Source organism: Oncorhynchus gorbuscha, linkage group LG07 (assembly GCF_021184085.1).
Source record: "Oncorhynchus gorbuscha isolate QuinsamMale2020 ecotype Even-year linkage group LG07, OgorEven_v1.0, whole genome shotgun sequence".
Taxonomy (NCBI): domain Eukaryota; kingdom Metazoa; phylum Chordata; class Actinopteri; order Salmoniformes; family Salmonidae; genus Oncorhynchus; species Oncorhynchus gorbuscha.
This window is the reverse complement of record NC_060179.1, coordinates 55,359,324-55,387,284: the sequence shown is the minus strand read 5'-3', so window position 1 is coordinate 55,387,284 and position 27,961 is coordinate 55,359,324. Positions and strand designations below refer to the sequence as shown.

Sequence of the window (27,961 nt, the reverse complement as noted above, 5' to 3'; positions counted from 1 at the left end):
TGTCGTTCTCATTTTAGATCACTTTTTATCTTTCTGATTGTCATTAAATACTTATTTTACATTCATATATGCATACATATCAACAACGCATATCAACTATACATCAAACAATATTTTTTACGAAGAGAAAAAGAGGAGGTCAATTTATGAAATGGGTGGTGTGATTCAAGAGTTGCAATAGTGCCCAAACAAGAAATCAATAAAAGCCTGCAATGCACCATACTAACATCTTCTTAGACGTAACAAAGACCAAAAAACAAAATCACAACAGAATGTGGGGGGATTTATATTCCTGTCGTTTCGTGCCAATCCATAACCTGCAATCTCAGTGCGTGGTGGATCCGGGGCGCCAGACACTGGGTTGCAGACCCAGGTTAGAGGTGCTGAATCTGGGGCGAGGAACTCTGGAGGGCTTGGTGGAGGCGGGGCAAGGTGGGGTGTGGACAAGAGGACTGAGATCAGGGGCACTCTTAAACTGCCTGTTACCCTGTTGAGGGGCGTGGGGCTCGGAGGGGTAGGGGTGAGGGTTAGGGACATGGGCAGAGGGGAAGCTAGGGAGCTGAGGGAGGGGGGCGTTGGGGGCTGGAGGAGGAGGGACCCACTGGGGCTGAGGCTGGTAGGGGGTGTTAGAGGGGGATTGGTAGCAGGGAGTGGCTGTGGGCAGAGGAGAAATGATATCAGACCTCCACAGCGGTTCTCCCAGTGTGGTCGCTGACCGTGGGACAATGATCGTAGGGGAGGGGCCTGTGGGAGGTGGCGTGGAGAAGCGCTTTATCTCATACACACGTGGCGTCTTGATGGGCCCATAGGAGCCGCCCATCATGCTCGGCTGCTGATGATAGGCCTGTGCTTGCTGGGGAGTCCCACCCCCGTAACTGAAGAGGGAGGAGTTTAGTTGGTAGGGCTGGCGACTCATAAAGTCCAAAGCCTTGATGCCTTGAGCCTTCTGACCCCCAGGAGCGGCTTTATGCCCCGCTGGTCTCGCACCCTGCCCTGCTACCCCCGCCCTCTGGCGCTGGGCCTGGGGAGGGCAGGAGGGGGAGAGGAGGGGGTTGTAGCTGATGGGAGGGGGGGCTCTGCAGCTGGAGGAGTATCTGAATTGAGAGGGGAGGGAGAGGGTGGGAGAGGGCTGGCGGGGGTGGCCGGGAGAGGGTTGGGGTGAGGAGGGGGTGCTCTCCACCACATAGCGATCCATCCTGCTCTGTCTACGGGCGAACAGCTGACCCCCCTTCCCTGCTAACTGGGGTACCTGTGGAGGGCCCTGCGTTTTAGGGGCCACAGGGGGGGGCTTGGGGCCTCTCCGGGCCTGCATGAAGTTACAGGCCTCGGCCCCCAGCCTCAACCAGTCCTCTTCAGGGCCAGACTCACCTCCAGTCTCCACACCTCCCACTCCTCCACTAGGCCCCATGGAGCCGGGACCGGAACCGGGGGCGTGGACCCATCCTGGTTGGTGCATCCGGGTTTTGGAGCAGTTCGAGCAGGGCCGGGTTGGGAGACACGTCCTTCTTGTTCTCCACAGACGGACGGAACATTGGCTTCTTGTTGCTGCGACGACGTGCCTCCGCCAGTATGCCTGTTCTGGATGCGGGGACGGCGATACGCTCCTCACGGGAGGACAGCGAATCAGAGGATGGGGGCTGGGCCGTGGAGGGGGTCGCAGTGGCAACATAGGGGTTGAAGGTCAGGGGAGGAGGGGGTTGGGTCTGAGCAAGGGGGGGTGGGTGAGAGTAAGGTGTGGGATAGGAAGGAGGGAAGGATTGATTAATAGAAGGAGGAGCCGAGAAGGACTGGGCAGCCACAGCAGAGGATGGATAGACTGGGGCGTCAAGAGGAGGGGAGAAAGGTTGTCGAGGAGGAGCAGAGAAGTGTTGAGTGGGGGCAGGAGGAGGTGGAGAGAAAGGTTGATGAGCAGTCAAGGAGCAGAAGTGTTGGGTGGGTTGAGGAGGATGATTCGGAAGAGAATAGGGGGCAGAAGAGGGAGAGAAGGTGGCAGTATGGACAGAGGGAGGAATGAAAGGTTGAGAGGGAGTGTAGGTAAGAGAGAAGGGAGCTGAGGCCAGAGAGGGAGGAGATAGAACCGGAGGACGAGGGAGGGCAGAGGTAGGAGAGAGGATGGCTGCAGCAGGTCTAGGGGGGATATAGAGAGAGGTACTGGAGACCGCTCTCCTTGCCTGGGGCCCCCCTGAAGGGCGAGGAGGGGCAATGGTCACCATGGATACCGCCGCGGTGGGTTTGGAAACCATAGTTACGGCAGGAGTGGGCTGGGCGGGTCGAAAGATGACAGGGGTGACTGGAGGGCGAGATGGGGCGAGGCCTGGGGTGAAGGGGCATGCCGTGCGGTTATGGATCCCTCCAGGTGGGTTAGGGTTAGGGTTTAGGTCAGGCTGGAGGTTAGGTGTGTGAGAGGGGGGGGTCAGAACCACACTGGCCCGACTCACCCCTACAGGGCCCCCTGTGGCCGGGGAGGGGTTAGGGGCGGGGTTATAGGCGACATGGGTAACCTTTTTCCTTTGCTGCTCAGACTGCTCCGTCTCTTTCCCCTGATAGGCAATGGAGTCCAGCCCTGGGCTCTGATAGGCTGGGGCGTTCGCCACAGAGCCCTGATTGATTGACACATTAATCTCTGGGCTCTGATAAGCCGAGGAATCCAACCCTGAGCTCTGATTGGTTGGTGTTTGGGACCTTGAGTTATATGTGGACGGACAGGCGGAGCTCCTCCTATCCAGCAGGTCCAGGTATCCGCTGTCCCAGGTGGGGTCAAAGGTTCCAGCGAAGCCCTCTTCATCCACCTCTGAACCCGAGGGGAAGGAACTTCCCTCCTCCTCTCCCTCCGTCTCTCCCCCAGTCTCAGCACCCACCTCCCCCTCCGTCTCTCCCCCAGTCTCAGCACCCACCTCCCCCTCCGCGCGGCCAAAACAGGTGAGGGTGAACTTCTTGGCACGCTGGCGTCTCTTCTTGAACATGAGAACTCCTTTGGAGTTGGAGTACGGAGCGTCGGTGAGCAGGGAGGCGATGGAACGACATTTAGTACGAGCCTCTTTCACCTGCCTGTCTACCACACTCTCTCCTCTCTGCAGCTCTGGGAGACACGGGGAGGGATGTGAGGAGGGGGAGGAGAGGGAGAGCAAGTAAGAGAGAACAGATGATTAAATACAGGAGTGTCAATTGGGTATGGCAGTCGCCATATCATAGCTCAACACCAATGATTTAAAATAGGCGATTAAAATCATTCCAATCTCAATTAAAATGCAAATGCAGTTTAGCGCTATTTGTTTGTATGTCTGGCTTCATATAGAGCAGAGATCTATAATGAATGATGAGATACTCATGTCTCCGCCCTAACAATGGGAGTCGCTGTCCCAAAGGCGGGAAGGCAGGCGACAAGCCCAGGTCAAAATAAGCCCATAGAAACGGATTGGGTTTATTTTGGACAGATTTTGACGGGAATGAAACCTCTCGCTTCGCTTCTTTCTCTCTACGGAGAGCCCATCGATGCAGCTGCAGGGAACAGCGGGACTTTTTCCTCAACACATTCCAGAGGTGAAGATGGCTGTAGTAGGTGGCTTTGGCTAGGCAACTGCTAAAGACATCTGACTTAACATGAAACTAAACTGGACTTTTAATCCCGGTGCTGAGCTAGTGCATCAAATGTTAAGTAGCACATTTAGCTTGTTTTTGCTGTTCTCCAAATTGCATTTTAGAGTTTGTACATTTTGTAGATAAGCAGTAAATGCAGTCACTTTTTTGAAGAAAGCCCCGTCACATTGCCGTACCCAAGGTTTAGCTGAAATGATGCCCCTGAATAAATAAGTAACTGAAATTAATAAGAAAGGTCTGGTTAGAATTATGTCTGGGATCAACAGAATGACATCATAGCATCTGGAATGTCACTCAATTCCATGACGACACCATGATCGGTGACACCATCAACAAGTGGGGAGGGGCTCAACCCTGACAGACAGGAGAGTGTGCTGGTGGGGGGGGCTCAAAGCTCTAAATTCCCCCTCCTCCCCAGTTGAGCAGCGACCTGTTAGACTGTCTGTCAGTATCCACATCCCTGTCTGCAAGGGCGTAACTTTGTGTTACATATTTGGTGGTCAGGGTTAATGGGTTCTGGGGTCAACACCTTTCTAGGGGGGTTCGAAGGACATGCCCCCCCCAGGATACTTTTTAAAAAATGGCTGTGAAATGCTTGTTTCTGGTGAAGTTTGCAGAGAAAATACAAAATATTCATGATAATTTGGTCAATATATCCCAATCTCATCGGAAATACCAATAATGTCCGTATTACTTTTGAACTGTTGGCATAACTCTAAGGCTGTGTTTTCACAGTCTGCCCAATTCAGAGTTTTTTGCTATCCAAACTATCCAAATCAGTTTTGTCTGTAGAATGACTGTGAGGAAGTTAGTTCTGGGCAACTTTTACTTCAAAATTAATGTCCAGAAATGAGCCTAACGACATATTGGTCGATATTATCAGCCTGCTGTACTCCTTAGCAATAAGCATTATCACCTGTAGCCCAACTGATGCAGCATAGTGTCGATAAATACATAGACTGGAGCATGGGGTTCCCCATCGGTATTTGTGCTAATCATTAGCTAGATCAGCACTTACCAAACCTTTTTCAGTCATGGCCCCCCATTTCATTATGGGGGAACGTCCTTTGCACACCTGTCTGAGCACGCGCATGCACACACACACACACACACACACACACACACACACACACACACACACACACACACACACACACACAGTCTATCGGATTCTCCCCCTTACTTCACCCACCTCACATACGCGCAACAACCTTGTAAAAGGTGTGTGTGTGTGTGTGTGTGTGTGTGTGTGTGTGTGTGTGTGTGTGTGTGTGTGTGTGTGTGTGTGTGTGTGTGTGTGTGTGTGTGTGTGTGTGTGTGTGTGTGTGTGTGTGTGTGTGTGTGTTGTTCTAGGTCGTCAAGAACAACTTACTCATTAGTCTTAGCTGTGTGTGTGTGTGTGTGTGTGTGTGTGTGTGTGTGTGTGTGTGTGTGTGTGTGTGTGTGTGTGTGTGTGTGTGTGTGTGTGTGTGTGTGTGTGTGTGTGTGTGTGTGTGTGTGTGTGTGTGTGTGTGTGTGTGTTATGAGAAAGGGCAGGTCACTTGTCCCCTCAATCAACAGTCTGCCACTATTGTCTCTGTCCAAGAGGTAACCTTGCCTGAAACCTGACTATTTGCACGAGCGCCTCAAACGAATGCCTAGGCTTTAGCTCAGCAGGCTAAAACCGTGCTTGGGATGAAAATCTGTGAGTCCAAACCAACTGCTATAGTTCAGGGTGAGGTAGACAGCTGTGAGACATTCATGTAGTCATCTATGCAGGTCAGACATGCAGTACGTCTAGCTTCATGGGAAGAATGTTGTTTTCACATGAAGTATCCCTGAAACCTTATTTACAGATTCATATAAATAGGGTATATATCATTGATCATATAAATAGGGTATATCTCATTGATCATATAAATAGGGTATATCTCATTAATCATATAAATAGGGTATATCTCATTAATCATATAAATAGGGTATATCTCATTGATCATATAAATAGGGTATATCTCATTGATCATATAAATAGGGTATATCTCATTAATCATATAAATAGGGTATATCTCATTGATCATGTATGCTGCCCCCTCCCCCATTGCACATTCAGCTGTGTGGATCACTAAATGTGAGGTCAGTTGTGTCCGTGTGTCCATCAACACCAGATGGGAATGCTAGCTGCCCAACTATAAATACTCTGGAAGAGACCAGGGCTTAGAATACCGACTGGAGAGACGAAGGGGCAGAAATAGGAGATGAAAATAGGAGATGAAGGCTTTGATTCATAGGATAGACAGCAACTGGAAATATCTCTTCCTCTCTTCCCTTCCTCCCTCTCCCTCCCTCTCTCTCTCTCTCTCTCTCTCTCTCTAACAACCCCCTCCTAGCTGACCACAAGGTGAGAGGCTGAACCTACAGCAGAACAACACCAGAGGGAGTCCTATCACAGCTCAGACACCTTGACTCCCACACACCCGTAACACTCAGACAATCCACAGGCTTCGCGGAGACCGTTCAAAGCAGCTGAATTGTTCACGTGTCGGCGGTAGTGTGTATAGTGTGTAGGGTATCTGGTATAGTGCACTCACTGGCTTGCCTGGCCTTGTCCTTGTACGTAGTAGATAGATCATCACTGAGTGGGGTCAGCTGGGCGCCCACCATGGGAACCATCTGTCGGCTGGAGCCCAGCATCATGGCTCCTCTAGCCCGCTCTGGAGACACCAGGGGTGAGCAGGCCAGACCCACACACAACCCTGCCTCCTGAAACCCACTGTCTCCCTCTCCCTCCGCCTCTCTTCCCCCCATCGGCTCCCCCTGCTCAGGATGTGGGACGTGCTGGGATGGGTGGGTCCACTCTGGCTGGGACTGGGGGGGTTGGGGTTGGTAGACCACCTCCCTGCGTGGTACTCCAGGTTGAAACCCCCCTGTTCCCAATCCTGTTGGTTGCTCCCACTGTTGGATCACACCGTTTCCAAATGTGGGTAGTTGCTCCCAGGGCCCCTGCAGGGAAACCCCTCCATCTGGGGCGCTCTCATACCTAGAGGAAGAGAGAGAGAGAGGGATTGGATAGGTCAAGCTGTCATAGTACAAACCAGGAAACAAGGTTGGGGATGATTATTGTCTCATACCCGCTCAACTCCGAGGTCTCCTCCTCCTGCTGCTGGCGGCCTGGAGAGCGCGTGTGCGGAGGTGTGCGTCGCTGGCGGCGGTGTGTGTGTGTGTGTGTGTCCGCGTCACTGTCCGTCTCTCCATAGTAGGCCTCGCTGTCAGGGGGGGAGGTAATGGTGAGGCAGGCTGGCCCGTCAGTGGGGGAGAGAACGGAGTGTGTGGGTGTGTATGTGTGTGTAGCTATATGTGTAGGTGTACGACCTGACAGGGCCACAGTGTGGACCCCAGACCTAAACCTGGAGACAGAAAGAAATGGAGAAAGATAGTCAGGCTGTGTGTGTGTGTGTGTGTGTGTGTGTGTGTGTGTGTGTGTGTGTGTGTGTGTGTGTGTGTGTGTGTGTGTGTGTGTGTGTGTGTGTGTGTGTGTGTGTGTGTGTGTGTGTGTGTGTGTGTGTGTGTGTGTGTGTGTGTGTGTGTGCTCTGACCTCTTGATCCTGAGGTTGAGTGTGTGCCGGTGGGAGTCAATGAGGGTCATGGCCTGGGCGTGGCTGAGCTCGGCACACACTCGGTCGCCAATGGCAACCAACTCATCCTCCTCCCTCAGGCCAGCCCTGCATGCCTTACTGCGCCGTCGCACCTGAAACACACACATTAACATATACACACACAGCCTCAATCCAGCAGCATGGAATCACATGGGAGGACAACTCAGTTACGAAGTTATGGGGTGTGAGGTCATTATCGCTTCTGGGATATGGGGAGGGGGAGGGGGGGCTGAAGGGTGGTACAATTTAGGCAATGATGTCATAAACCTATCTTGATGGGGGTGGAAGCAGAGCTCTATAGACACGGAGAGAGACAGAGAGAGAGAGAGAGAGAGAGAGAGAGAGAGAGAGAGAGAGAGAGAGAGAGAGAGAGAGAGAGAGAGAGAGAGAGAGAGAGAGAGAGAGAGAGAGAGAGAGAGAGAGAGAGAGAGAGAGTGAAGAGAGAGAGAGAGAGAAGAGAAAGAGAGAGAGAGAGAGAAAAGAGAGAGAGAGAGAGAGAGAGAGAGAGAGAGAGAGAGAGAGAGAGAGAGAGAGAGAGAGAGAGAGAGAGAGAGAGAGCAAGAGCGAGAGCGAAAGAGAGAGCGAGAGAGAGAAAGAGAGAGAGAAAGAGAGAGAGAGAAATTAGAGAGAGAAAGAGAGAGAGAGAAAGAAAGAGAAAGAGAGAGAGAGAAGGAAGGAAGGGGTGAATAGAGCTGGAGAGAAAGGGGAAGAAGGAGAGAGAGAAATGAGGAGGATAGAGCGAGCCAGTTAAGAGAGATACAGGGAGAGAGATGGGGTGTGGAAAGAAAGGGGGAGAGAGAAAGAGAGAGGGAGGGAAAGAAAGAGCAGGTGACAGACGACAGATAGCAGAGACATGTCATGCTAAACAGACAAATATCTAAGGGATAAGACTCTCAAACCAACCACTCACAAGCACCTGTTGAGCACAGTCTCTTCACACAAAATCTGGTACTACACAGACCCTCCAATAAGACACCTCTACCCCATTGACACACACACACACACACACACACACACACACACACACACACACACACACACACACACACACACACACACACACACACACACACACACACACACACACACACACACACACACACACCCAGCCACTGTGGGAAAACACAGTGAAAGAGGGGGTATTAGACAGATGCACCACCCCCCTTTCCATACACACATTGCAGGCCCTGGGCAGAGGGCAAGCATCACATTCACCATGTGTTCCCCATACACCCCAAAATAAACCCCAGCAGAGGAACCAGCCACATGTCTAGACGGACCCACGGAGCAGCTAACCAGGGATGTAGCCTTTTAACACACTTTATATGGTGAATGATGTCGACCTACTTTTCAAATGAGCCTGGTTAGCATTTACCTTACTCACCGCCTTTCACCTCTACCTGTCAACAACACCAGACCTTTGTGTGTGTGTGTGTGTGTGTGTGTGTGTGTGTGTGTGTGTGTGTGTGTGTGTGTGTGTGTGTGTGTGTGTGTGTGTGTGTGTGTGTGTGTGTGTGTGTGTGTGTGTGTGTGTGTGTGTGTGTGTGTGTGTGTGTGTGTGTGTGTGTGTGTGTGTGTGTGTAGGGCAGACGTGCCTCAGATAAGCCCAGCTAGGAGTAGAGAGGTCCGTAGGATCAGAATAGCTCATTTAAGAGGAGCTGGAGCAGGCCATGGAAAAAAAGGCCTCTCTCTCTCTCTCTCTCACACACACACACACACAACTACAGATAAAACTGGAGGTGACCTTGTCTGGCAATAGCAACAGAACAGTGGTTAGCTGCTCATCGGGACCTTGTTGAGCTGAAAGGTGTGATGGATAAAAAAGCATGCATTTCCTGTATCTCTCCCATGGGGAGGGTTGGCCACCCCTGGTTTATAGAATAGAATAAAAATAGAACCCAGTACGAACATCTATGCCAAGCAGACTCAGGTCATGGCCCATCTTTTCACAATATATTTTCTGGTTAGATTAAATGCATTCTACCCTGTCAACACCAATGTATCTGCGTCTGTGTGTGTGTTTCTGTGTGTCCACTTAAGAGAGCATGCCCTCAATTCCTGAGCTCGTGTCTTACTAGCACACGACACCGACAGAGACAATATGATCATTCCGATCACAAACCATCTCAAACACACACACACACACACACATTGATACATAGAGATGAAACGCACTTAAACACCGAGAAAGTTCATAGAGCATGTGTCCATCAGGGTCAGCCCATGACCCACGGTCCCTAAAATCCAATCACCATGACAACCAAACAGACTCTGTTATTTAGGAAGGGTTGCACAGCTAAGTCATGAATATAACGACTCCTTACAGAACTTGCCCAGCAGCTCAACGTGCTTTACATTACATGGGAGGGGAAGGGGGAACTTGCCCAGCAGCTCAACGTGCTTTACATTACATGGGAGGGGAAGGGGGAACTTGCCCAGCAGCTCAACGTGCTTTACATTACATGGGAGGGGAAGGGGGAACTTGCCGGCTTCAACCAATGAGTAGCACCCACCTGGCTGGTGCCACAGCAGTCATTTTTGTGCCAGAGTTATCGTACCAGTCATGACCAGGCAGGCAGCGCAGGACACAGAGGAGGGCAGAACTCTGACGGCCTGAGCCCGCCATCAATATACACCTGCTGTTCCCTAGCCCTCTCCTGCAACTGTTACTCCATGATCTGCCCCCCGTGCTCCACTCTTTTCCACACATACTCATACCATTCTGTCCCCACAGCCCACCGTGCATCAGACACACAGCCTGTTGTTCCACCTACCCCACTCTACCCCACTCTACCCCACACACAAGTCGTACCTTGGACACCTGCAGTGGTGTTTGATGCTCAACTCCTCCTTGCAGTCTGAAGCCCCATGGAGCCCCTCCTGAGAGAGTGACCACCACCTCCTCTGCTACCATCACGACTCAGTAACACTCACACGCTGAGTCACACAGAGTGTATGTCTCTCTGGTTCTTCCGACTGCTCTGTGTATTTGCTGTCTCTCTGGTCTGACATACTTCCTCTGTGACCCAGCCCACTCCACCCAGAGGGGGGGGGGGGTTGAAAGGGAAGGGGTTAGAGAGAAAGAAAGAGAGAGAGAGGAACTGGTTTCCGTCTGCTAACAGTGGAATGCTGTGTCGACTGTCAGGGGGGGCACAGGGTATGTGTGTGTGTGTGTGTGTGTGTGTGTGTGTGTGTGTGTGTGTGTGTGTGTGTGTGTGTGTGTGTGTGTGTGTGTGTGTGTGTGTGTGTGTGTGTGTGTGTGTGTTTTATATCCACCACACGTGTCATGTCACTCTGCAGGATGCTGATAGATCCTCCCAAAATAACCCCCTGACCCCATCACACATACTGCCCCGACCCCCAAACCAGCCCTCTCCGAGGCTTTGTGTCCAACTGCCCTGAGTGAAGAGGACAGAGTGAGGTTGGAAAGGAGAGGGTGAGGGGTATTTTAAGAGCAGAACATAGGTCTACATATTGTGACCCACATTCACAGTGAGCTGAGGCCCGCCTGTCATAGCGGGTCAGTGTTGCTAGGGGGCGCTATTACACTGCTGTTATGATAACACCAGAGATTTGTGTCTGAAGCATACCAGTTTTGGTAATAACAGTAGCCTACTGATCATATTTTTTTACCGTGACGTCAGCAACTCGTGGCCACATTAAACTGGCCACACGTTTTTCGGATTTAAAAACCTGCGGTCAAATGCTATGTGATTAACCAGATTTCCATCCTAACTTTTTATGCGAGTAAATGCATGTCGGATGAAACGAATGTAATGACAGGCCAGGCCTGATGGAAACAGAAAAATGTTTGGTAAACTTTCAAAATGTCGACAAAACAAAATACGCTAGACAAGGTGGAATCTTTTTGTGTCGGTAAAACGATGCGAGAAATGTCGGTGGATATAATAACAATTATATCGAATTCAACTTGGAGTGACACGACGACGTGTGGTCCTCGCACTACGACTTGTCAGGAAATCATGCTGATTATGATGAACTTCACAGGGCGGTGAAAGTGAACGTTGATAAACTTGATGCTCCTTTCCAATAAATATCGAGGGTCTTATTCTGGTGACATGATCATCGATGCTGGCTGCCGTTTGACAAATAAAAATAATCTCATCGTGGAGACGATACCGTACAGTACGGGTTGGCTAGAGCGCACGTGCCAATAACTGAGTGGGCACACATTTTTTGTAGGAAAACCATCAGTTGAAAATGCGATGGAAACCCAATTAACTTTTTTAAATTTTGTATTCAGTACATGGGAATTTAACTGCACAATAAATGCGCATATTGTTTTAATGCGGAGTTTAGAATATTCGCATGAATATTCGCATCAATTGGATGGAAACCAAGCTATAGATACAAATCAATATGTTTTGCATCGCGTTCCTTTCATGTCTCATCTGGTGTTCATGATATAGAACTAGATTTTTTTTGCATCAAATCACAAATCCCACCCCACCCCAATTGTATCATTGGAATGTTTTTTTTTTTTAACTAGTCAACAATGTGCTTTAGGACCATGCGGCCGCCTACGAGCGACCGGGTAGGCTGTTTGGAGTGATTATCTGACTGGATACATAATAATAATAATGTCCCTCCCACTTCTAAAACCAAAGTTGCACCAAAGGCCAGTCATAGTAGACTACATAACAGCCATGCAATATAATGAATGTATAACAAAATAACAAAAATGTGAAATAATACAAATGTATTACTATTATTCCCATGATACCTTTTAAAAACGTGAACAATTTAACTTGTGTATCTTTATATTACTATCTACTTTACAAATATTAGGTCTTCCTCTTTAGACTTCCCTTATAATATCATGTTAAAATATCACACGTGACAGCTTTAGAGATTTCACATACTGCAATTGTTCTATTCTTACGTGATGAAATCTCTGTTTGATTGGCAATATCTAGAATAGGATACTACACACTTTTTGCTTAGCCAAAATAATGGAACTGGCAGTGATCCAAATGTATTGCAGTAGTAATACTCTATTAGGCTCATTACTTTATTTTATCATATTTAATTTTTCCGTTTTTTATTAATTCCATATACTAACTTATACATGCGAACAACAACTTACAGACTCACACAATCAGTGACTACATCTCATCTACCCAGACCTACATGCTCACACCCCCATCCCTAGTGCCTGCATTATTTGTTTGCCACTTGGCCTTAAATTGCATACATGTATTTTACTCGGTCGTCCATGCTATTTCAATAATAAATTATTCGATTTTTCCACTGTGTTAGTGACGACGGATTGATTCATTTCCACGTTTTTGGTCCCCCCCAAAAATAAAGAGAATCGTCCTCATATTTATGCCATGTCTTAAAATATGCAGACAAACGGATTGAATGAAAGTATACTGATAAAAAATATGGACACAACCATTTCTATGTTACAGTTCATATGAGGAAATCAGTCAATTTAAATAAATTCATTAGGAATCTGTGGATTTCACATGACTGGGAATACAGAATGCATTTTTTTGGTCACAGATAGGCCTACCTTAAAAGAAAAGTAGGGGCATGGATCAGAAAACCAGTCAGTATCTGGTGTGACCACCATTTGCCTCTTCCAGCGCGACACATCTCTTTCGCATAGAGTTGATCGGGCTGTTGTTTGCGGCTTGTGAAATGTTGTCCTCCCCTTCAATGGCTGTGCAAAGTTGCTGGATATTGGCGGGAACTGGAACACGCTGTCGTACACTTCGATCCAGAGCATCCCAAACATGCTCAATGGGTGACATGGCAGTTTGATTGCACAGAGATACCATGACTAGATCCTGCAATTCATCCGCCACCATCACCTCATGTTTCAGCATGATAATGCACTGCCCCACGTCGCAAGATCTGTACACAATTCCTACAGAGACATTTTCAGCTTGCAGGAATTGTGTACAGATCTTGCGACGTGGGGCAGTGCATTATCATGCTGAAACATGAGGTGATGGTGGCGGATGAATTGCAGGATCTAGTCATGGTATCTCTGTGCAATCAAACTGCCATCGATAAAATGCAATTGTGTTCGTTGTCTGCACCTTATGCCTGCCCATACCATAACCCCACTGCCACCATATGGCACTCTGTTCACAATGTTGAAATCAGCAAACCACTCGCTGCTTTCCTTCCTCTATCAGGCTCATTCTTGATCAACACAAGCAATAAGAGCACATGTTTGATTCTACAGTCAAAACCAGGTAAAAGAAAAATCTTACTTTAGCTGGGGAGCAGCAATTCTCTCTGTGGTCAAAGGACACTTATCGTTACCGTCCTGTGCAGTTCCTCTAGTAATGTGACAGAGGGCAGTGCAGGTCAGATGAGGAGTGGATTGTCTTGCACTGCCACTCTCTCCGCCACACCTCCATTAGGATAATTGGGTTAAGGTTAGGAAAAGAGTTAGGGCTAGCTAAAATGCAAAATAAATTGTCCCCGAAGCGACTCAAACAGGTCTAGCTACAACCAGGCCTGCCCTGAGAACAGCAGTGGCAGAAAAAGTACCCAAGGTTGAGTAAAAGTAAAGATACCTCAACAGAAAATAACTCAAGTAAAAGCGAAAGTCACCCAGTAAAATCTTACTTGAGTAAAATTTCAAAAGTATTTGCTTTTAAATATCCTTAAGTATCAAAAGTAAATGTAATTGCTCAAATATACTTAAGTATCAAAAGTAAAGTATAAATCATTTCAAATTCCTTATATTAAGCAAACCAGGTGGCACCATTTTCATGTTTTATTTATTTGTTTATTTATATATAGATAGCCAGGGGGCACACTCCAACACTCAGACATCATTTACAAACGAAGCACCTGTTTAGTGAGTCTGCCAGATCAGAGGCAGTAGGGATGACCAGGGTAGTAGTACTTTAAAGTATTTCGTACTTAATTACTTTACACCACTGGAGAGCAGTCTTGCTTTCCACTAATGTGATTCTGAGCTCATCACTCTTGGTCCTCAGCAAGATGTCTGTCCATCATACTCATTTAGCACCATGTCCAGAATTGTTGTGTGTTATTACATACAGCTGGAAAGAACTTTTGGATATCAGAGCGGCGCGTAACTCAACAGTACTTCGAACAGGAATATGACTTTCCCGAATTGGATCCTGTGTTTGTACCCCCCAGGGCAATTGAACGTATTCCAGAGGCTGCTCCAAAACACTGGCGGCGGAGAAGAGGTATTCGGAGTGGACTTCTAGTCCGACTCAGGAGGTGTGAACACCATCCACCGCTTCCAAGGATATTACTTGCAAATGTTCAGTCTCTGAATAATAAAGTAGACGAGCTCAGGGAGAGGATCTCCTTCCAGAGAGACATCGGGGATTGTAACATACTCTGTTTCGCGGAAACATGGGTCTCTCTGGATATACTGTCCCCGTCCATACTCTTTGGTTATAGTCACAGCCATGTATATTCCCCCTCAAGCAGATACCACGACGATCCTCATAGAACTACACTGGACTTTATGCAAACTGGAAACCACATATCCTGAGGACACATTTATTGTAGCTGGGGATTTTAACAAAGTCAATTTGAGGAATAGCGCTACCGAAGTTCTACCAAACACATTGACTGTAGTACTCGCTCTGGAAAAACATTGGACCACTGCTACTCAACTTTTCAAAATGTCCTCCCATTGGCAAATCTGATCACGACTCAATTTTGCTCCTCCCTTCCTATGGACAGAACCTCAAACAGGAAGTGCCCGTGCTATGGACTATTCAAAACTGGTCTGACTAATCGGAATCCATGCTTCAAGATTGTTTTGATCACGCGGACTGGGATATGTTCCTGGTAGCCTCTGAGAATAACATTGAGGAATACACGTATACGGTGACTGAGTTCATCAGGAAGTGTATGCAGTGGTGGGGAAAGTACCCCATTTTCCTACTTGAGTAAAAATAAAGATACCTTAAAAGAAAATGACAAAAAAAAGAGAAAGTCATCCAGTAAAATAGTATTTGAGTAAAAGTCTAAAGGTATTTGGTTTTAAATGTACTTACTGTATGTATCAAAAGTAAAAGTATAAATCATTTAAAATTCCTTATATTAAGCAAACCAGAAGACACAATTTTCTTGTTTTTTATATTTACGGATAGCCAGGGGCACAGTTCAACACTCAGACATAATTTACAAACTAAGCATTTGTGTTTAATGAGTCTGCCAGATCAGAAGCAGTAGGGATGACCAGGGATGTTCTCTTGATAAGTGCGTGAACTGGACAAATTTCCTGTCCTGCTTAGCATTCAAAATGTAACGAGTACTTTTGGGTGCCAGGGAAAATGTAAGGAGTAAAAAGTACATTATTTCTTTAGGAATGTAGTGGAGTTAAAGTAAAAGTTGTCAAAAATAGTATTAGTAAAGTACAGATACCCCCAAAAACTACATAAGTAGGTTAGTACTTTAAAGTATTTTTACTTAATATCACTGTGTATAGGACATATTGTACCCACTGTGACTATTAAAACCTACACAAACCAGAAACCGTGGATAGATGGCAGCATTCGCGCAAAACTGAAAGCACAAACCACCTCATTAATATGGCCGAATACAAACAGTGTAGTTATTCCCTCCGTAAGGCAACAGGCAAAACGTCAGTACTGAGACAAAGTGGAGTTGCAATTCAATGGCTCAGACACAAGACATACTGTATGTGGGTCAACGGTCAACCACGGACTACAAAGGGAAAACCAGCCATGTCACGGATACCGGCGTCTTGCTTCTAGACAAGCTAAACACCTTCTTTGCCTGCTTTGAGGATAACACAGTGCCACCTACGTGGCCGGCTACCAAGGACTGTGGGCTCTCCGTCTCTGTGGCCAACGTGAGTAAGATATTTAAGCGTGTTAACCATTGCAAGGCTGCCAGCCCAGACGGCATCCCTATCTGCTTCCTCATAGCATGCGCAGACCAGATGGCTGGAGTGTTTACTGACATATTCAATCTCTCCCTATCCCAGTCTGCTGTCCCCACTTGCTTCAAGATGTCCACCATTGTTCCTGTACCCAAGAAAGCAAAGGTAACTGAACTAAATGACTATCGCCCCGTAGCACTCACTTCTGTCATCATGAAGTGCTTTGAGAGGCTAGTTAAGGATCATATCACTACCTTACCTGACACCCTAGACCCATTTCACCGCACTGCACACTGCCCTATTCCATTTGAACAAGAGGAATACATATCATCAAGGACATAAACCACCCAAGCCCCGGCTTGTTCACCCCGCTATCATCCAGAAGGAGAGGTCAGTACAGGTGCATCAAAGCTGGGGCCGAGAGACTGAAAAACAGCTTTTATCTCAAGCCATCAGAGTGTTAAATAGCCATCACTAGCCGGCTTCCACCCAGTTACGCAACCCTGCACCTTAGAGGCTGCTGCCCTATATACATAGACTTGGAATCACTGGCCACTTTAATAATGGAACACTAGTCAATTTAATAATGTTTACATACTGCTTTATTCATCTCATATGTATATACTGTATTCTATTCTACTGTATTTTAGTCAATGCCATTCCGACATTTTTAGTTTTTAGATTTGTGTGTATCGTTGTGAATTATTAGATATTATTGCACAGGGGGTCCCTATTGTAAACTGGATCTCTTTCCTCCATTGGAAAAGCCTATAAGACTGTCCAACTTTAGCTACTCCAAGCTGTCCTACTTTAGCTAGCTACAGTGTGATTGGTAAAGTGGGACATCAACAACAAAAAATGGACAACTTTATTATGCATTACATCACAATTTGGGACAGTGTATTATTTGACAGTTTTATAACCTTCACATCAAAAAAAGAAAAAAAAGCTATGTCACTGATCTGTGCTTTGCGTGGTGGGTGAGCTTCCTGTTTAAGGCTTGCTCTGCCCTCTCTATGATGTAACACCCGTTATGTGATTTTGGTCATGTGGTTTCTCTGCAAGGGCTTAGTAACAATAGTTTAGATTTTCTCTCGTTAGACCAAGAAATAAACACCTCAGGATATATTTTTTTGTAGTTGTATAGCCATCTTTCTGTAAAGTTGTCAAGAAAGGAATATATACAGATGGGTCTGTGAATGTACTTGATGTTGGCCCCAAATACGCCAAGCTCGGTTAGACAGGGGCTGAGTTTGAGTGGCGTCCGCACTCTCAGGAGGAAGTTGTGAACAGGCCGGGCTGAACCTTGTCCATCAGAACATAAACCAGCCATACTCAACTGGCGGACTGCAGTCCGGATCTGCAACCAGAACAGGGTCAATACCCCAATTTATTTAAAAATGTTACTTAGTCAGACTTTCAATATAATGCTGTTGAGAGTTGCAATAACAGAATGCACAAGGTGCCATTTCGAAATGTGGTAATGCATGGGCAGTTTGGTAGTGCATGGGCAGTGGTCATTTACTGACAGATGTGAAGTTTGGTAAATTAGGCTAACTAGCTATCTAAATCTTATTGTGGCCGGATTATGTGCCCATGGGGGCCCCAATGGATTTTGTTGAGTCACTCAGGTATTATACACACATAAGACATCATGTAGAGAATTTCAGGAGATTAGCTTTAAAATTACAAAAAGTTATCTCCGCCTCATGGCAAAATGTGTAGAATTGCAATAAATTATCTTAAAAACAGAAACATTTTCTTTCCACCAACAACAGGGGTGTGAACAGTTTGGGGTTGAGCGGTGGGAGTTTGTTACTATGACGATAAATTACAATATCCATCCGGACCTTTTCCACCTAGGACCTTCTCCAATAGTAAGTAGTTGAGTAGACTACCCCTGATATAGGCCATCCTCTCAGTGCTCTGCTTCACACCCTCCACTAGTAACTGACAGATCTCAGCTACAAAGATGTTGTTGCCTACAGGAGAGAAATTCATCAGCAGACAGGCCAGAGCTTGACTGAGGGCACATTCAAGCGGAAACATTTATGTCTAGTCAGTGACCATCATTGGCAACCGACTTTTAAAGTGTGAACTTTGCAAAAACGATATAATGAAAGGTCATGCAGTTTTTTGATGAAGATGCCTTCAAGTCACTGCAGATGCTGCTCACCTACATCTTTGTGTGGTTTTCCGGCAGACAAGACACTTTGTTGTACAGTTGAAGTCGGAAGTTTACATAAACCTTAGCCAAATACATTTAAAATCAGTTTTTCACAAATCCTGACATTTAATCCTAGTAAAAATTCCCTGTCTTAGGTCAGTGAGGATCACCACTTTATTGTAAGAATGTGAAATGTCTGAATAATAGTAGAGAGTGATTTATTTCAGCTGGATTTATTTCAAGATGGATGTTCCGGTGGTCAGGTCTGTACAGCGTTGGTCGAACCAATCAGAATTCACGCTCCAAGACTGTTGATCACATGGACTGAAATATGTCCCATGTCACCTCTGGAGATGATATCAATGAATACGCTGACTCAGTCACCTGATTCATAAACAAATGCATAGATGACGTGGCACTGATAATGTCTTTAAAAACGGTTCCCGACTCAAAAACCGTGGATTGATAGCAGCCTTGTAGGAAAACTGAAAGAGCGAGATGCTGATTATAACCAGGGCAAAGTGACCGGGAACAATAGTTTGGTTAAACAGTATAAATACAACCTACGCAGATCGATCAAGATGGCGAAACACGTATAGGGACAAAGTGGAGGAGCAATTTAGCAGGTTGGACACAAGGCGTATGTGGCTCCTAACGATCACGGATTACAAAAAGAAAGCCAGCCACATCGCGGTCACCAACGCCACCCTACTGGAGGAGCTAAGCACCTTTTTCTCACGATTCGAACACAATGACCCTGAGCTGGCGAGGAGAGCCCCCAATGACAAAGTGGGTTGCACACGCACAGTCTCCACAGTGGACGTATGTAAGTCATTCAAACGTGTTAACTCTCGTAAGGCTGCCGGCCAAGACGGCATCCCTAGTCGTGCCCTCAGAGCATGTGCAGACCAGCTGGCTATTGTGTTCTTGGACATTTTCAATCGCTCCCTAGCTCAGGCCACTATACCCACCTGCTTCAAGATGTCCATTATCATACCTGTGCCAAAGAAAGGGAAAGTAACGGAACTGAATGACTATCGACCAGTAGCACTCACTTCCGTCATCATGAAGTGCTTCGAGAGGCTAGTCAAAGACCATATGACCTCCTCCCTCACCGACACACTCAGGCCTTCCGCCCTGGCAGATCCACGGACGACGTAATCGCTATTGCACTTCCCTTACCTACCTGGACAAAAGGATTGCATATATGCGGATGCTGTTTATCGACTACAGCTCGGCCTTCAATACCACAGTTCCCTATAAGCTCATTACAAAGCTCACGGCCCTGGTTCTGAACTCCTCCCTTATGCAACTGGAAGTCCTGGACTTCCTGATGGGCGTCCCCCAGGTAGCAACATTAACTCCTTGACACTGATTCTCAACACGGGTGCCCCATAATGATGCGTCCTCAGTCACATCCTGTATTCCCTGTATACCCACGACTGCATAGCCTCACACAGTTCCAACTCCATCATCAGAGAAGCTGAAATGGGTGAACCACACGGACACCGTGGTGAAGAAGGCACGACTGTGACTCTTCAACTTCAGGTGGCTGAAGAAATTTGGCCTGTCTCTGAGGGGCCCCAGTGTCTACAGGAACACCATTGAGAGTATACTGCCAGGCTGCCTCACAGCCTGGTACGGCAACTCCATTGCCGTGGACTGCAAGTGCTTCAGAGGGTGATACGTGTAGTCGAACGCACCATTGGGTGCACACTGCCTGCCCTACAGGACACCTACAACAACAGGTGCTGCAGGAAGCCCAAGATCTTCAGGGACCCCAGCCTACCAAGCCATGCCCTGTTCTTCCCACCTCAATAATTCAGACGTGGGCAGTACAGGAGCTTCATGGACAAAACTGGTAGACTGGCCAATAGTTTCTACCCTCAGACCATCAGGCTGCCAAATAGCCACCACTAGTCAGCTACCTACTCCCCACTCCCCCTATGTACATTTCCCCCCCACACCCCCTCAGCGGTAGACCTTACATGCTGCTCCCCCATGGACATTTTCCCCCCACCTCCCCAAATTACTTTTACTCTGCCCCCACCCCAACGACATTCATCCCTATTGCAGTTGTTAGTATGTATATTGTGGATTTTTAAAAATTAGAATTGTAGTGTTTACTTCACTTGGTCCCCACACCCCCTCAATGGTCATGCTGCTCCCCCCTATGGTCATTCCCCAACACCCCCCTAAGCAGTCTTTACTCTGCCTCCACCCCAATGGACATGTATGTATTCATCACTGCTAGTTATGATGTATACTGAACAAAAATATAAACATAATAACAATAACAATCATTTAAAAGATTTTGAGTTACAGTTTATATAAGGAAATCAGTCGATTGGAATAAATACATTTGGCCAAAATCTATGGATTTTGCATGACTGGGCAAGGGCGCAGCCATTGATGGGCCAGGCTGAGCCAATCAGAATGAGTTTTTCCCCACAAAATGGCTTTATTACAGACAGAAATACTCCTCACTTTCATCAGTTGTCCATGTGGCTGGTCTCAGATGATCCCGCAGGTGAAGAAGCCGGAAGTGGAGGTCCTGGCTACATGTGGTCTGCGGTTGTGAGGCCAGTTGGACGTACTGCCAAATTCTCTAAAATGAAGTTGGAGGAGCTTATGGTAAAGAAATGAACATTCAATTCTGGCAACAGCTCTGGTGGACATTCCTGCAGTCAGCATGCCAATTGCACGCTCCCTCAAAACTTGAGACATCTGTGGCATTGTGTTGTGTGATAAAACTGCACATTTTAGAGTGGCCTTTTATTGTCCCCAGCACAAGGTGCACTTGTGTAATGATCATGCTGTTTAATCAGCTTCTTAATATGCCACGCCTGTCAGGTGGATGGATTATTGTGTCAAAGGAGAAATGCTCCCTAACAGGAATGTAAACATATGTGCACAACATTTTAGATTTGCCAATAGAGAAATAAGATTTTTTGCATCTTTTATTTCAGCTCATATATCTTTGTTCAGTATATGTGGTGCTATTTCTATTGTTGTTTTTTACCATCCTGTGCCTAAGATTTCCACACCTGCAACCCTGTATATGTGACTACTAAGCACCCTGAATCGGAATCTCTGAACACTCAATGCCACCCCAGTTATTACTATTTTCAGTGGCTCTGTTTCGGAGAGCAAAGCAGAACACAGCTCTCGTCACAAAACGTAGTACCCTCTCCATCTGTGCAGCAGACACACAAATCACCTTCTGGATACTTTGACAAAACTCAACTCCTTTACTTAGTCTGATACCACAAATGGATTGACCAAAAGGCATGGATCCACTTTATCCATGAATCGTACTCCCACTGGGCCAGAGTAATCTCAGGCATTTTCCTGATCATCGGGGTTAGGCTCAGAAGCCTTCACCTCACCTGTTGTACAGGTTCAATTTCCCGAGAGTTCACTATCCGTCGACTACTCAGGGTTTTTAGGACCGTAACATGTCTCCTGTATTTGACTAAAAGGAGAAAGTATTTGGCTTCCATTTCGCAGGCTTCAGTTTGGGTTTGAACCTGGCGCCTATCCCGCCTCGCATCATCTCACCCAATACTGCAAGTCACACTCCACCTGCTCATACTAACAAAACAGCTGTTAGAATTGTAAGTATATGTATGTCCCTTAAGGTCCTTGTGTAATTGTAATGTGATATTGTACCCCTAGCTCGATTGTCCATTGTTTGTAATCAATGTATGCTTGTGTTCCCTCATGTGCTTTATGTATTGATTTGTTGTTGCTAAATGACTTAAATGTAAAAATGTAATGTAAAACTTTTTTTTTAACTCCACCTGCTCATCTGTGCCATCACTTCCTTGTCACCTGAGTAGGCCTAACAAACATGTGACCAGTGACGTTCAACTCCACATGAGTGTCCCTACTGTACAAAACAAGTTACAACTTTCCAAGACAGACAGCAGATACATATTCAGTTCGGAAATAAGCAGGCCTAAAAAAAGATTTAACAATTTTTGTTTAGTAGATAAGGACAGCACCATGATGAAGTAGAATCAACCTCTGAGACCGAAACAATAAAATGTTAGATACGATTTTAGGGAGATTGATAACTGCAATAGGAAACTTTACGTTCCATACACTGTTAAAGTGTAAACCATATATTTACATAATTTACAACCTTAACTTAACCTCCCTGTTGTTATTGAGCGCTCAGCTGACGCAGTGTCCGGATGTGGACGTGGCAGACAGCTACCTACGACAGTTCCGGTGCGAATTTCCGCTTGGAGAGAAACCAGAGAGGAAAGGATTAGCGAAACACCCCAGGACGGACATCGGCAATAGTTTTGACGGCCACTGGCCTTCGGAACCGGTTGTGAGCAGGGACAACCGATCTCTTGGCTAACTCGTTATTTTATCCAGTTTTGAGGTGAGTGTCGAGTTGTATCTTGGTGAAGTATTTCAGTTCCTTTAAATAAAACATATTAGAAATCGGTGGTAGCATAGCTAGCTAGGTAACTAGTTACCTAACGTCAGCAGGATACTGGCTGTATTTAGCTGATTCAGTTGCTGCGAGTGCTGATTCTTGTCATGAATCAACTCCGTGTATGTAGGCCCAAAGACGTCAACTGACATGAAGGTTAGCTACCTAGTGGTGTTTTACTCAAGGCCGTGTATAGAAGCTGATCACAAAAATGAATATTGATTTAGCTACCGTAGCCCGGTGAAATGCGACATGGGTTAGCTAGCCAACTAGAACTAGCCTTAGTTACCCGCGCTAGTTAACGCAACTGCTTGTCTCTAGCTGGTAGTTAAACGTTAGTTCACGGGACAACAACCTAAAATACCTCATCTCTTGTCCATTGAAGTTGAACACACTTTAATGGGCTGTATAGATCAAGCAAATTAGCCGTTTGAACGATAACCAGTTGCTAAACAGACGTAAGCTATCCAATGAACTTTAGCTAGTCAGCCAGCCAGCCGTAGCTCTGCACGTTTGACAGTTTCTTCCTTCAACAGGCCCGTTACGCTCTGTAGCTAACGCTAACTGTTAATAGCTACAGTACACAGATCCAACGGTATTGTATTTCTAGCCGTGGCACCTGTTACCTTGAATTATTTAAAGAGCTGTGTCGAATGAACCCGTGTTTGTCATCATATAATAATGCTACAGCCGAGGTGGCTAGTTAGCTAAGGTAACCAGTACTGTGGCTAGTCCTTAATCATGACTCTCAGTACCATTACACTACACAAGTCATTGGATGAAGGCTGCGGTACGGATTTGGAAGCATAAGGACCTTATATTTTAATATTGACAAGAAAGAGGAAAAAACATCTAAAAACAATAGGTTAAATTGATACACACTTAAAAAAATAAAAATATGGTTAGGGTTCCCACACAGGTATATATTTCCATGTTACAGGATTGCTTAGGAAAGACAGAGTGGACAGCATGTGCTAATTAATGTTAGCTATCTGCTTCCTCCCCCGAACACCTGTGTAAATGGCAGACTGTTGTCACCGAACAATACTGTTAGCTGAAACTGTGTTTAAACGGTGTACACTAAGTGTGTAGTTTGCGTTTGTGAAATTATTTTTGATGTAATATGAAAGTATAGGGATTTATGTTTCTAGAACCACATCGCAATTGAGAATCGAACATGTAAGGTCCTTGGACTAAGGAGTGACTTTAAGGCACCTTTAGTTCAATATTGGGCTAACCACCAGTGGCTAACCACCAGTGGCTAACCACCAGTGGCTAACCACCAGTGGCTAACCACCAGTGGCTAACCACCAGTGGCTAACCACCAGTGGCTAACCACCAGTGGCTAACCACCAGTGGCTAACCACCAGTGGCTAACCACCAGTGGCTAACCACCAGTGGCTAACCACCAGTGGCTAGCCAGCTAATAGATGCAAATTATGTTAGATGAGGCCAGCAAGTCAATGAGTTAACATCCAAGTCAGGTCTAGGCAGACTAGGGTAATGCCTTTAACCTCTTAGGTGTAAAGTCCCCTGTTTAGGGGACCTGTGTGGTTCTGGTACTGGTTCTGACTGTCATTTTTGCTTATAAATCGATCTGTGGACACCACAGCTTGCATTGAGCGATAGCCCTGGTTCCCACAGACACAGTAGTATATTTGTGTTGTGCCTGTGTGACGTGGGATGTGAAATATGAAAACACTGGGATGTCCCTCCTACCATTTAATTTGCTCTTCCGACTGTCCAACTCCTGGCTGAACCTTACATCACAGCCACTGACAAAGCACATGCCTGCAATCCTTACACCATAGCGCAGCAGTCGAGTGGTTTCATCACTATAGCATATTCAGAGATCAATTTGTAGCCAAGTCTAAGTCCAAAAGGCTCCTTAACAGCTTCTACCCCCAAGTCATAAGACTGCTGAACAATTAATCAAATGGTCACCCGGACTATTTACATTGACCCCACCCCCTTTGTTGTTAAACTGCTGCTACTCACTGTTTATCATCTATGCACAGTCACTTTACTTAGTACTTAGATTATTTAGTACATATTTTCTTGACTCTGTTTTCTTAACTGTATTGCTGGTTAAGGGCTTGTAAAGTAAGCATTTCACGGTAAGTGACAAAGAATTCTATTTGAATCAAAATAAGTTTTAACAAACACTTTCTGTTTGTCAGAGATGGATGAGATTAATATTAGGTGAAAGGCGAGTTCCTGGACGAGTTCAGGAAGCCAAGCAAGAGCTAGCTCTGTGTGACGTTCAGAGGTCAGGGCAGATGTTTTGATCAAGAGTGACATTTAGAGAATTAGCACATTTTCTCTAACACCGAACATGCAAATATGTATTTTACAGTTATAAGGGGAGGGAAAGCGTATAGTTTGTGGCTTTTATAATTTGCTTATGCTTTATTTAGAAAGCATATGTCATTTCAAGCCTTATTCAAACAGATTTGTTGAATAGGAAATACGTCATAAAATATTTATTATTTTTATCACATTTCTACTGTTGTACTTGAGCTTGTGTCCTCAAAGTGGCTCCACCCCAGTAATTCAAAACTATTTTAACCAGAAAGGGGAGATTAACTTTATTGGAGTATGCAGCATTACTAGTTATTCTTTATGGCCCTCTCATGAGAAATAATTTGCTACGTTTAGATTACATGTAACCACATTTGATGTTTTAAAGTTGCACTATGCAGAAATCGCTCCTCCATTTCCTGGTTTCAAAAATTCTACTAGTTTCAGCTTATTTGACAAAACTAGCAGTCATAAACGGCTGTGAGATATTTTCCATAACCACAAATATTCTATTTTCAGCTGTTTGAAGCTGGTGGACGTCACCGAATGTAAAATACAAAGTTTAAGAACAGGAAGCATAAAAATAGCGCACATTTTTATTTTACCTTTATTTTACTAGGCAAGTCAGTTAAGAACAAATTCTTATTTTCAATGACGGCCTAGGAACAGTGGGTTAACTGCCTGTTCAGGGGCAGAACGACAGATTTGTACCTTGTCAGCTCGGGGATTCAAACTTGCAACCTTTCGGTTACTAGTCCAACGCTCTAACCACTAGGCTACCCTGCCACCCCACATAGAACATATCTAACACTTAGACTGGCTTTCAATGAGAACGACAGATCTAGAACTCACATTTCTATGTGGATTTGGTTGGGTTGCCCAAAAACAAACATATTGCATCTTTAAAAGAAAGATGTGTTGTTGGTGAGGTAGCTAAGTGAATGGGTGCTCAATAACTAGCTAACAGGCTTTTTGACAAGTGGGTGGTGTAGCTTTGCCTCTAGTGTCAGTGTACAGAGGACAGGACACTATTCTATCCATTATATAGCTGTCAGCTTGGTTATAGGCAGTCACATGATATTTGATTGAGCCTTGTGTGTTAACAAGGTCTGTCGATTGATCCTACTTGTGCTGTATAGCTAGGGTTACATTTTTGCTCACATAAAGAGAAATTAGGTTAGGTGTGTTTTTAAAGAAGGTGAATTGGGGAAACACCTGTCCTGTTTGTCAAAATCAGATTGCCCTGTCAGGCCGACGTAGGCGGGGCCAAGTGTGTACTAAGTATGGCTGGTCGATATGGCCTAAAAATCATATTTTCAACCTAACGGGCAATTTACGATATATATCTAAATTGTTTTCATGTTTTCTCTAAGCTTTGTGTTAGCAATTTTAAAGGTCAAACACATGGCTGTCTGTGTGTAAATGGGATGGTGGACAGATGCAGCAGAAGGAGCATAGGAGTTATGACCAAAAAGACATTAGAATATGCAAAAAGATAATGTTTTCTGGACACATTGTGTAGGTTTGGGGCTGTGACTATTTAGCTAATGGTGCTGAGCAATTTTAGTGGACCTTTTTGAGGTCTGTTTTGGTTCGATTATATATATTTTTTAAACATATATAAAAAAAATGTAAACATTAAATGCATTATGAAATAATGACACTAAAATGATTTTAGAGCTTTTTAATGGAGATTCCAAAGCCCAAAATAGTGAATATTCAATTGGCGAAACAGAACACATTCCATTGTCTCTGTCTGGTCCACATTGGGTAGACATCAATTGAAAAATAGGAACTTACTATAAAATAATGAAATGTTTCAGTTGTGTATATTATTGGTTTTTATTTGAATGTTTTGAATTCCTTTAAAGTTATCATCTCTGCTCAGGTAGTAGCCAGCCAGCCAGACAAACTGTTATCTCTGTGCTCCCCATACTGTACTGTCTTGGGTCATCCTATTTAGCAAGGCTAGCCTGCCTTAGAATGCTGCAGAGCTGTCTCCCCAGTCATTTGACTAGTTCTTCAAAGTAGATAAGGCATCCTTTCACAAGCTCTCTCTATCCTTCTCATCATGCATTCTGCTCTCATGCGATCAGTTTAGATAAACACAGACCAACGTAGCAGGCATAAAAGTGTATCCCTCCAGAGATCTGTATAAAATGACGAGATGTTCATGTCTCCGCCCTAACAATAGGAGTTGTCCCAAAGGCGGGAAGGCAGGCGACAAGATTAGGTCCAAAAATAAGACCATAGAAAAGCATTGGGCTTATTTTGGACAGATTTTGCCCGAGAGTTAAACCTCTTGCATTGCTTCTTCCTCTCCGACCCCTCTCTGCCTGAGCCAGAAACGGGTGCAGTGGAGTATGGTCGTTGTAGTTAACTACCACATTTCTGCACTGAGCTAGGTTGAATATTTGCTTCATGAAAACAACGCCTTTCAGTGTCCCACTTAGTTCTTGACTTGATTTCTCTTGAGAATGATTCGATTTCTCTCTGAGAAATGGTGTTGGCTCACACAACCTGACCTGAATGGAATTTAACTATTTGAACAGATGTTGGTCAATTAATAGTTTAAATGTTTCATAACTCTAGTGTCTTTCTCTCTACTGCAGTGATCTGACACATGATAGGATGCTCTCTAGGAATTTGCTCTCAGCTGTCCAGATCGTTCACATCAGCACTAATGGAGAGCGAGATGAGGACGCTATTGAGATGGAGCCCATGTCTTAAGTGTTGGCCCGGAGCCCTACAGTACTATACTGACTCCAGTACACAGGGGCTGGCCGAGTTGTGCTGAGTGGGCATATTTTCCCTCTAGGGAACCTTTATGGATTCTACATCAACTTTTTTTTCCTCCCCACCTTGACTTTAAATTCTTCGGCTCAGATAGCCAGGGTTCACTTCCAACAACCGGGCACAAAGCAGGGCACGCC

General features: G+C 45.6%; 2 protein-coding genes across 2 annotated transcripts in view; one reads left to right on the top strand and one right to left on the bottom strand.

Annotated features, from left to right (window-relative positions):
- Window positions 1-37: 37 nt before the first annotated feature.
- LOC124040059 (synaptopodin 2-like protein) lies at window positions 38-10,386 on the bottom strand. The gene is given in 6 exon segments (XM_046356832.1): window positions 38-1,453; window positions 1,455-3,079; window positions 6,165-6,613; window positions 6,705-6,980; window positions 7,170-7,321; window positions 10,042-10,386. Coding segments are annotated over 6 exon segments (3,732 nt in total). The 5' UTR covers window positions 10,144-10,386; the 3' UTR covers window positions 38-325.
- A 12,094-nt stretch (window positions 10,387-22,480) lies between these two features.
- LOC124040058 (protein transport protein Sec24C-like) overlaps window positions 22,481-27,961 on the top strand; it is a 32,678-nt gene continuing 27,197 nt past the window's right edge. Inside the window, 1 exon segment of the mRNA XM_046356831.1 lies at window positions 22,481-22,673. The gene's annotated coding sequence lies outside the window, so the exon portion shown is untranslated.